Genomic DNA, 10384 nt, shown 5'->3' on the forward strand with positions numbered 1-10384 from the left:
GCCTTATATATTATTCTGAGAGTTGTGTGCCTATTGTTATTCTGGCCTGGGGTAGTTCTTCAGCAAATATATGGTTATGACTTAATAAAATGTAATTTGGGTTCATTAATCCGTAAAGACAGTTAATGGAGTTTCCCTGACCTCATTTGTGTTGCAGTTTATAGTATTTCCAGTAGGTGGCCAAAAAATATTTTGAGTGTCCTTGAAAGCGATGTTTACCCTCGACTTATTTTGTATGTGAACGTATCAACGTTTGTTTTGTCTTTTATTCGCCTTTGTTAATACTTGCAATAGTATTTATTATCCGAGATGCCGACGGTCAATATCAGAAAGAGAAGTAAGGCCTTCTTTACAACTTTTCTCACTTGTTAAGATGGATTCATTTTAAGAACGTGTAAATACTGTGCATTCCAAATGCGTAATAATTCGATATATATGAATATACATGTCCCCTGGAGAAACCTTTGAAGGCCCAGATAGATAGAACGATCAAAGTATCCAACACTCGGGCGCGTGGGGGATTCGGGTGTTACAGCAGCAGGAGTTAAGTAAAGAGCCTAAATAAGTGTTCAAGGTGTTCAAATTAAAATGAAATGAAGGAAGGAAAAATTGGCCCATTAAGTTGCCTGCCTTCATATGAGGCCTACAATGTATCCGTACATCAGAAAACCTAGGCCTACACATGAATTGTAGGCCTGAATTGTATATCTTTTATACCTTTTAGAATAAACACTTGAGTAGGGGATGTTATTAAAACAAAATCGAGAAAAAGCGTTTCATAAGCGCAAACGTTAAATGGTGCAGTACAATTATCAACCAGCAGATAGCAGCAGCAGTCTTTCTATCGCCTTTCCGTCGCCTGTCATACACACTGCGGTAGCTAGTGATGGAACATTATGTTCGGTTGCAGAGAAGCACAGTGGCGTGTGAAGGGCTTGTCTTTCGATGTACATTTTTGTGAGGACAGTTCGAATGAAAACTCAGCCAATCCCTGAAGCCATAGCAAGCAGGATAATGGTCTGGAAACGGGTTCCTTTTGCACGCTTAGCCCACGTTTTTTGTCCCGTCCTCTACCCCATAAGGATCACCTCCTGATCTCTTGTAACGAAGCATAAATTTTTCTCGCATCCCTCTTTACAGTACCTCTAATTTTAGCCTCCTTTCCTCCTCCCCGTCTTTGTCTCCCCTCGCTATCTCTTGCCCTCCCCTCCCAGAGTCAACTGAATGGGATGCTGAGAATAAGGGAGGTGTCTCCCAAGCAGCATCATGGCTCTCGAGCAGGAATGCCTATATATGGAGCCTTACCACCATCACTGGGCAGGTACATCAGAGCGTGTAGGCAACAGATTTGTAAAGGGTGGGGGGGGGGGGGGGGGGGGGGGGGGGGGTGTATATGAAAGTATGCCCCTCCACACACTGGCTCATCATATGCAGTGGGAGTCCAATTGTGTATGTGTGTGTGTGTGTGTGTGTGTGTGTGTGTGTGTGTGTGTGTGTGTGTGCACGCGTGTGTGTGTGTTTGTGTGTGTGCGCGCGTGCGCCTGTACACATGCGCACTAGCCGCCAGGAGCATGTGCGTCACTGTGACTCAGAAGGTGCCTCGTTCTTGTCTCGTCATGCGTGTGCGTCAGTGCTGTTGCTGAGCGGAGCTCGCTCCGGGGGAAGAAATGGGAGGGAGGGAGGGAGGGGGGGAGGGAGGGAGGGAGGGGGGGGAGGACAGAAGGCGGGCCAACGTGGGCGATGACGATGAGGGGTGGGGATGACGTCGAGGCAGGGAGGGGGGCTGAGCCCAGCGGGGTAGGACTGGAAGTGACGACACAGTCGCAGCAGTAGCATTAAGTGCACTTTAATATAAATGCATTTGTATGACGACCAAATACACTTAGCAACACGATAGAACACTGATCCACAATGTCCATTTATCGCTACGATACCATGTATATAGATACTCAATCATATGCCATAGAAATGTCTCTCATATATCTATATATATATGTACATATACAGAACGGTAGCTTTTTCATATAAATGTACAAATGTGTACAACCTTTCTCCCAAAGAAACCTTTGTCCACAGATTATGCATAAGCATTAACATATCTCTTTTTTGAAATATCACACAAACAATGTAATCATCTTACACATATAATAATTTAGCCTTGAATAGCTAGAACGTAGGAATCAATCCTTTACTTGACCGTAGACAATTCTACGTGAGTGCGTCGACACCAATGGGAATAGTACCATTCTCAACCCGTGTCGCTTGGAAACTGAATACAAATAGCACCCCTTCCCGAATTTCATTTTTTAAAACAAAACTTTTTAGTAGTCTAACCCCTCTCAAAAAAGAAGAATCACTCATTCACTTAGTCAATTTGTGTACCTCAGACTACACACCACACTCCAGAGGAGCGTCGATGCCGCGTGTCCATTGGGAACGGACGTGGGTCATAAAGAGAGAGTTCAGAGTTCACCAGGTCACTGCCTGGTCAGGGCAGTCAGAGAGATGGCCGCTATAAGCTGCCAGCATTGCAAATATTGATGCTGCAAGAATATCCAGCCCCATGTCTGTCACCTGTCTTGAAGCCAGGAGTTGAAAACCTGGCCACCCCACTTTCAGAGTCCAGCCGTGGCGGGGGGTCACCTCGCCCTCGTGACCCCCGCTGTGTTCCGTCGAGTGTATCCATGGAAACATGGAACATTCTGGAGATCTTCACATGCTTCTTAAGATGTTCCGCGTTTTTTGTTTGATTGTTTCATTGCACGTCACTATTGATACACAAGTCTTAAGATGGAGATACATATGAAACATTAAAGGATGGCAGCGGCAGCAAACTCAAACCTCAAAGTGTATTTGCTTTTTGGGTTGATTCTCCGTTTTGTGCGTTTTTTTGCAGTGTGTTTGAGTATAGAAAGAATCAGAGCAGAAATGGCTCTTGGAATTTGATTGACGTTGTGACAAGACGTCAAACTGTAATAAGCGAGTCATCGATAGTGGTTAGCAATCTCGAAGTGTGTTGGAGAATCTGTAAACATGTTACTAGTACATTTGAGGCTTGCGTTTGCGTAGCTGCCTGTCAGGCATCGCTGTTATATATCATTCCCCCTACAGAGCTAGCAAGAATCTTTTTGTTCACAACAGATATTTTTTGCTTTTCTTCACTACGAGTGAATACAAATGCGCGTCCGGTTAAAGTTAAACAGCGCTTACACGTTCAGAGGAGTTTTTCTCTGTCTGTTATCTGAAGCTCGTGGTACACGTAAAAGCTGGGCAGTACCGCATGCACCCAAAACTCAGTCAGTGATGGGCCCACGAAGAGGCAACGCCATGGTAACGTCGTAGTAATACACAGAATACTGACTCGAACCAAAATATAGAAAGCTCATCTTTGTTCCCAGGAGACATGAAGGAGTTAAAGTCCTTAAGTTGTATATACATTATGTATATTTATACACTTAATTATTTTTTACTTTTCAGTAAAAGGTGTCTCCACAAAATATGACAATATGCCATACTTAATGAAGTAAGTCACAGACTTATTTTAGAACGGAGAAACACTTCCACTCCCATCTGAAACACAAAAGAAGAGGAAGAAGAGAAGGAGAGGTTAGCATGGCTCGCCTTCGAGGGAATCGTGTCCAATCTTTTACCTGCGCCATCAAACACAAACAGGGCTCGGAGCTGCTCTCACCTTGGTGGAAGCACTGCGGCGATGGGTGACACTGGAGTTGATACAACTCAGGTTGTTGCCCTAAGCCAGGGGCGATCGAGGCACCTGCCCCAAACATGGGTTCCAGGACAGCCAGCTCCTCCAGGAGGGACTGGGTGCAGGACGTGGCCGGCGCCGGCGAGCCGCTGGGCGTGGCGCCGTAGGCGGGGGAGGCCATGGGGGAGGCGGTGAGCACCAGGGGAGGGGAGGCCGGGATGGAGGAGCAGGAGGACAGCGGAGATGACATCACCTCGATCTCCATCGGCTCCTCGCGGTCCGAGCCCTCCTCGCCGGCCGCGGGCGCGCCCGTGGAGCGCCCGCCGGCCGCGGAGTTAGGGTGCGCCGATCGGACGCTACAGAAGTGGTGACCCGCCCCCTCGAAGAAGGAGGAGGGCTGGAGCCAGCACACGGGGGGCTGGGGTTGCTGCGGGGAGGAGGGGCTGGAGGGGGTCGGGGAGGAGGGGCAGTGCGGGTCGGGGGAGCAGAGGCCGGGGGAGAGGGGCGGCGGGGCGGCGGTGAAGTCTTGGATCAGGGTCTCGAGGAGGTTCTCTTCAAACAGAGACTCGTCGTCGTCCAGGAACATGGGCACGTCCAGACCCCGCCACGCCTTGATGGGGTACAGCTCCCCCAGCGCGTGGGCCGACTCGGCCTCGGAGACGTCCAGGACGGGGGAGGGGGGGCAGGAGGAGGGCGACATGGAGGGCGGGGAGAGCTTGGACAGCAGGGGGTCCAGGTAGAAGCCCTCGGCCAGGGTGCTGATGTGGCGCGCCAGCAGGGAGATCTCCAGCCGCTCCTTCTCCCGCTCCCGCTCCAGGGAGAAGAAGGCCAGGCCGGACTGCTTGCCGGGCGAGGCCTCGGGCGTCAGGAGGCCCTCGGAGGGGTAGTGGAGGGGCCCCAGCGGGACGTCCACGTACAGGGGGCCCCGCACCTCGGGCAGGGTCATCACGGTGCAGTCCCCGTCGCCGGGGCTGTCGGGGGTGGGCGGCAGCTTCTCGTAGAGGGCCGCGTTGTAGGGCTCGGCAGGGAAGAGCAGCTCGCTGCTGGGGGGCAGCGGCATGGCCAGGGGCAGCTTGGCGGACAGGGTGGTGGTGCTGCTGCTGGTGGTGGTGGTGGTGGTGGTGGTGGGGGGAGGGTCGCTGGAGGAGCTGGTGGTGGGGGCGGACGGGGAGACGGAGGTGCCCATGGAGGTGGAGGCGGCCGAGGTCAGCGGCGGCGTGGTGGTGCCCGTGGGGTCGAAGCTGAAGAGGGGGTCGCCGAACAGGAAGCTGGCCCCGCCCAGGCCGGGGGTGTAGGGGGGCGTGCACACAAACTCCTTGGTCTGCTGGGCCTGGGGGGGGGAGGGCATGGGGGGCAGCGGCAGGGGCAGGGCGGGCAGCGGGGTGTCCAGCTGGAAGGCCGAGGGGAGGAGAATGTTCTGCGCCAGGAAGTCCATGTCGGTCACCGTGGCGACGGTGACGGGGGTGGGGGAGGCGGCGGCCGAGGCGCTGGGCTCCGGGGCGGCGGCGGCGGCGGCGGCGGCGGCGGAGTGGAAGAAGCTGTCCTCCTCCAGGGAGGAGAGGCTGGACCGGGGGTCCCCCTCGCCCAGCTGCATGGGCTCGGCGGCGCTGCTGCTGCTGGCCGCCGGCTCGTCGGAGGAGCCCACGCTGCAGCCGGCCGTGCTGAAGTCGAAGGACTGGCCCGACAGGCCGCTGCTGCCCGGGGTGAACACCTGGTCCGGGCTGGACAGGGTCTCGGGGGACTGCAGGCTGAGGCCCTCCGGCTGGGAGGTGCCGGTGCTCAGGACCAGGCTGAGCTGGGTGTGCTCTGAGCTGAGCTGCTGGCGCACGGACCACGCCTCCGCCTCACTGCAGGGAGGGAGGGGACAGCAACAGCAGATGGTGAGGCCGGGAAACGTTTCAGCCGACCATCGCGCTCCAAGCTGAGTTGTGTGTGTGTGTGTGTGTGTGTGTGTGTGTGTGTGTGTGTGTGTGTCTGAGTGTGAGTGTGTGTGTGTGTGTGGGCGGGCGGGTGGGTGCTTTGGTTCTGAAGGAGGCCTGTTACCTGATGATGTAGTTGTTGCTGCTGATGGGAGTTTCCCCCCCTGCCTCCAGCTGCAGCACCATGTACAGCCACACCCACGCCTGGTCCTCCGCCTGCACCCGCACCACCATCTCCGCTCGGCCCTCGCCACCCTCTCTCACTGGGGGGAAGAAGAGGTGGAGGAGGAGGATAAGCACACAGCGAGCTGACTTCACCCTGTAATCCCAATTAATCATCAGGCACCCCCACTGGTGTGCGGCCTGTGCCAGCTGGAATGCACTGGCATGGTGTGTGGGCACAGCATTGTGTGTGTTCGTGTGTGTGTGTGTGTGTGTGTGTGTGTGTGTGTGTGTGTGTGTGTGTGTGTGCAGAATGGCACGACGCTCAGTGTTTGTCGTTAGCTCGTGGCTAGCGGCCCGCGGCGCGCTGGTAGGCTCCACTTACGTAGGCTGCGGTGCTGAGCCGAGGCGTGCGACAGATCCTGGGGGTGCAAGAGGCTGTACCAGGAGTGAGAGCGTAGCGCCGCCGCATCAAAGCCCAGATAGGTGCTCACACTGCGTGGGCGAGAGAGAGAGAGAGAGAGAGAGAGAGAGAGAGGGTTAAAGGCCTGTACCTTTCTTACACAAGTGACGTTATCTCTGATGAGCACATTCTATTGACCGTCTTTATGGGGAACCTGATGGTAAAGTGACTGAGGTTGTGGGGGAGGGGGGTGGGGGGGGACAGCACCACCTCACCTGTCCTGAGCGTCCTGGAGCCTCATGTCGCGGCCGTGCAGGGAGTAGAAGCAGGCCAGGAAGAAGTTGCCCTCGGCCGGATGAGGTTGTGGGTGGGCCTGGGGCGGGGGGAGGACGGGCGACGGTTCCGCCCCGGGCCCCCCCGAGCGGGCGGGGTGGGGCTCCAGCGGGGAGCAGAAGCACACCCAGACGGGGTTGGAGGTCCAGTAGGTGGAGGAGGTGCTGGCGGAGGTGGAGGTGCTGGCGGAGGTGGAGGGGGGCGTGGCCAGGCAGCGGGCGCGGATCAGGACCAGCTTGTTGCCGGCACTCTGACGGCGGACCGACTTGGAGGTGTTGAAGCGACAGCGGAAGAGGCGGTCTGTCGGGGGGTGGGGCAAAAGGTTTCTCGGTGAATAGAAAGTACATCAATAACTGGGCTTGAATGCAAGGAGGGACACAACGGACCCTATGAATGGGGACAGTGTTGGGGTTTTTCGTTTCTTTTCTTTCGGCTCACCTTGGTCGAGGTTGGAGACGTTGGTGAGGTTGTTCCTCATGACGAAGTGATCCGAAGACTCGATGATGTCGTAGACACTGTCACCCTGAGCAACCAGATCCACCTGGAGAAGAAGAAATAAGGAGAGGAAAAATACCGTCAAATAAATCCCTCACAGAGTTCTTGGTGAAATAATGAGTGAATACAGCAGAACACTTCAATCATAATAATAATAATAATAATAAAAAAATTATCACTCACCATTGAGTGCCCCAGGTGGTCGGACACGCTGTCCGAGAGGTACAGCAGCTTGCCTTCCCCGCTCACCAGCATTAGAAACCCGGGCAGCGCCTGCACCAACTCCGACAGCTCGTGGAAAGACAGAAATCTCGCGCTCTCCTCGAGACTCACGGCAGTTCCCGATTCTGAAAGAGATTCACCGAAAAAAAACGATGAATTATTTTTTAACAACATGTAAATCCCAACGCAACCGTCTAAACACACCGCCTCCTACGGACCGCTGTCATTGACCGCTTGCGGTCAGCGGCAGCACCATGGCCAGAGCTCTGCGCGACTCCTTAGCGCTGGAGCGTTTCAGCACTGGACAGCGAAAAACAGCCTCATAGTGCTATAATGAACCAATGTTCTAACAATCAGCTTTAAGAGACCTCACCACCATCCATAGAAGGGGATTCTCTTTTTTGGTAGCAAACAGCTAGAAATACGCATTTGCTTGTTATACAAGAAAACACTTGTTGATTCTACACGCATGTCCGCAAACCAAACGGAGATAGAAACATGGAGCGTGGAAAAATAACAGCGCGTCTCCTTTCCCACGCAGCAACACTCACTGATACACGGATCAACAGGTAGTGTCGTGCGATGTGACTGCACATTCTCATAATAGCTTACCCTCGCTGAAGAAGACGGATTTCCTGGTGTACATGCACGCCAGTGACATGATGTGCAGGTAGGACAGCCGCGCTTTATCGGCGTCGGTGATGGGCAACAAGTCCTTGAGGTTCCGGATCTCCGCGTTGATCTGGTCCCGGCGAGCCTTGGACGCTCCCTTGGTCGAGCGATACATAGTTGGCCGTGGAAGTTTGGCCCGTTGGGGATATTAAGACGATCAATCCCCGGGGTTGTTCAAGTGAAACGAGCCTGTCTTTCTGCTGGAAGTCTGTCTGTCCTCACTGTCTCCAGGAGATGTGATAGACAGAGAGACAAGGCGGTGGAACAACTGGTAGCCCTGCTTGGTCAAGTCTTACTGGGTTGTCATCGCTTTTATAGTAGAGTAAGGTCGAAAAAAAAATAACCTTCTCTTGTTATTTGATTTTCCTATCCTCACAGCTCCGCCACAGCGTCCAGCTCAGGTGCTGCTGGCCGGCTGCTGGGTGTCTTTCCCCCGGTGAGAGAGTGCTGGTGGTTCGGCGGCGGTGGGAGCCGTCTCTCGCTGTAAAGTCCGGATCCCGCACATCTGATTGAGGGACTCTGCTCGCCTGCATCTTATATAGCCTGGGACTCCTCTGGAGTAGGGGGGCTCCCAACGCACCAACACCGACGTAAACGGGAGGAGTGGGGGCTCAGGGGGAAGGGAGGGCTAGGGGGGAGTGATGTATCATATCAATGCGAGCGAGGCTGAGTCGCTCTCCTCCAGCCCGGGCCCCCTCCCTCGCGCGTGCCCTCTCCTTTCAGCGGCACTCTCCCGACGTCAGCGCTCTCCTCGGCTCGCTGATGACGTAGGTCTGAAATCGGGAGCTCCGGCGACGCAAAAAGCCCGATTTGGACAAAACCGTGTAGGGGGCGGAGCCTAGAGCGAAACGTAAACGGAGTCACCGGACTCCGGTGTATCGGAGGGGGGTGGGTGGGTGGATTTGGGAGGGGGGGGGGGGGGGGGGGGGGGGGTGGACAGGATCTCTGTGTTTAGTCTGGCACCTATATGCATAGACTTTACCTTTTGTGTCTTAGCCGTATATCTTTCTTCAGCTTCAGGCTTCTGTGTAATTGTTGAAAAATGTTCCTTATTATAGGGACGCGCTTGTGGGTTTGATATTGATCATGTTGCTTATAGACACGCAGCCTTTACCGATGCATGATGAATGATAACGTTATGAATGGAAACACGTCTGGCTTTACAGGCTATAACCAATTCGCGGTACATCCTGCGATTGTAAATGTTATGTGGTTGCTTATGAGCTCGGATTTAATCAATATCCCCGTTTATTCCCTTCATGGAAAACGATTGAAAGGTTGCAGATTTATCGCATTTTTTTGTTAGCCCCCGTCTTGCTCAAATCCCTCGTAATTCTCGTCACCTCTCCCACAGCAAAATAAAGGACCAGCTGATCAATAGCAAACAAAATTCTGTGAATGACCAGATAATGTGATCAAAATGGAATCTGTGGCTTGCAGGACAAACACCGACCAGGGTGTGGGCATTAACTGACATATTTCCGGCGCCATTTATTTATGAGTCCCATAGGCTAATTAACCTTATCTGTGGAGCGCGACATACTCTACTGCAACCTCCCTGAATGGACCGATATATATTATAAATTATGTATCGAATGGCATCCATGAGGCGCGCTGCAGTTATTGCGCATTTAATCCGCTGCAAGTGGCACGTGATAGAAAACGCACCGTTTCTAAAAATAGCTCTTACCGGCGACTGACGTAACAGAGTTTGAAGTGCGCCCCCCAATCAGCCCCGGCCGTGCTATTTATAGCCAGACATTCCACTTATAGTTGGAAATACATTTCATAGACTATAGGCCGGGTGTACAGGTTACTTTAAACCTAATCTAGTCCCAGGTCTTCTGCTAGACTGTTTAAAAGTAACACAAGAAGCCTGTACAATAATGCAAAACTTAAAATGTAAAATAATGTTATATTATTATAGAAATCATCCAGTATAATTTCTTTAACTTGCAGATGATGTCGTTTGTTGAGAGGTCACGCCCTGAAACCTTAAAACTACAGGCACTCATATGCATTGCATTACATGCTGCACATCAGCCCCTATGATAGCTGGGGGTCCAATAAACAGTCTGACACCCTGACAGCGGAAATCTAGCGGAATCAGCGGACTCTATTAGACACAGGTAGGCCTATACAACAAGGCTTGAGATTTAGGAAGAAATTAGATAGACAAATATATGTTTGGCATATGTATAAATACCTAAAGGGGAAACATCAAATATGTAAACTTTGTTTCTGGTATGTTTTGGACACATGTTTGCCTAATAACTAATTAGTCTTCCTTGAAATACAATGGTCAGTTATTAAGACAAGTGGTATTGTTCTAAATATGAATATCACTATACAAGGTTAACCATAAAGATACTTGTAGCACCTTTGCCACTTCCAAATCCTTAAATTTGTGGCCACATGCCTGCAAAACTAATTTATATATTTTTAATTACATTTGAGACAATTTCATGTTAC

The 10384-nt window shown here is 52.4% G+C and overlaps 2 protein-coding genes across 2 annotated transcripts in view; both read right to left on the reverse strand.

Moving 5' to 3' along the window:
• tmem265 (transmembrane protein 265) overlaps positions 1-10384 on the reverse strand; it is a gene marked incomplete at its 3' end in the record, with an annotated part of 40555 nt that overhangs the window by 16268 nt on the left and 13903 nt on the right. The gene's annotated exons all lie outside the window — the stretch shown is intronic.
• On the reverse strand, positions 3542-8027 carry npas4a (neuronal PAS domain protein 4a; the record flags this gene model as incomplete). The annotated part of the gene is made up of 8 exons (XM_079744803.1): positions 3542-3570; positions 3692-5553; positions 5750-5888; positions 6173-6282; positions 6466-6823; positions 6962-7064; positions 7202-7365; positions 7853-8027. The coding sequence occupies 8 exons, from the start codon at positions 8025-8027 to the stop codon at positions 3542-3544; spliced, it is 2940 nt and encodes a 979-aa protein (XP_079600929.1).

The sequence above is a fragment of the Pollachius pollachius genome (genome assembly GCF_949987615.1).
Source record: "Pollachius pollachius genome assembly, chromosome: 10".
NCBI lineage: Eukaryota > Metazoa > Chordata > Actinopteri > Gadiformes > Gadidae > Pollachius > Pollachius pollachius.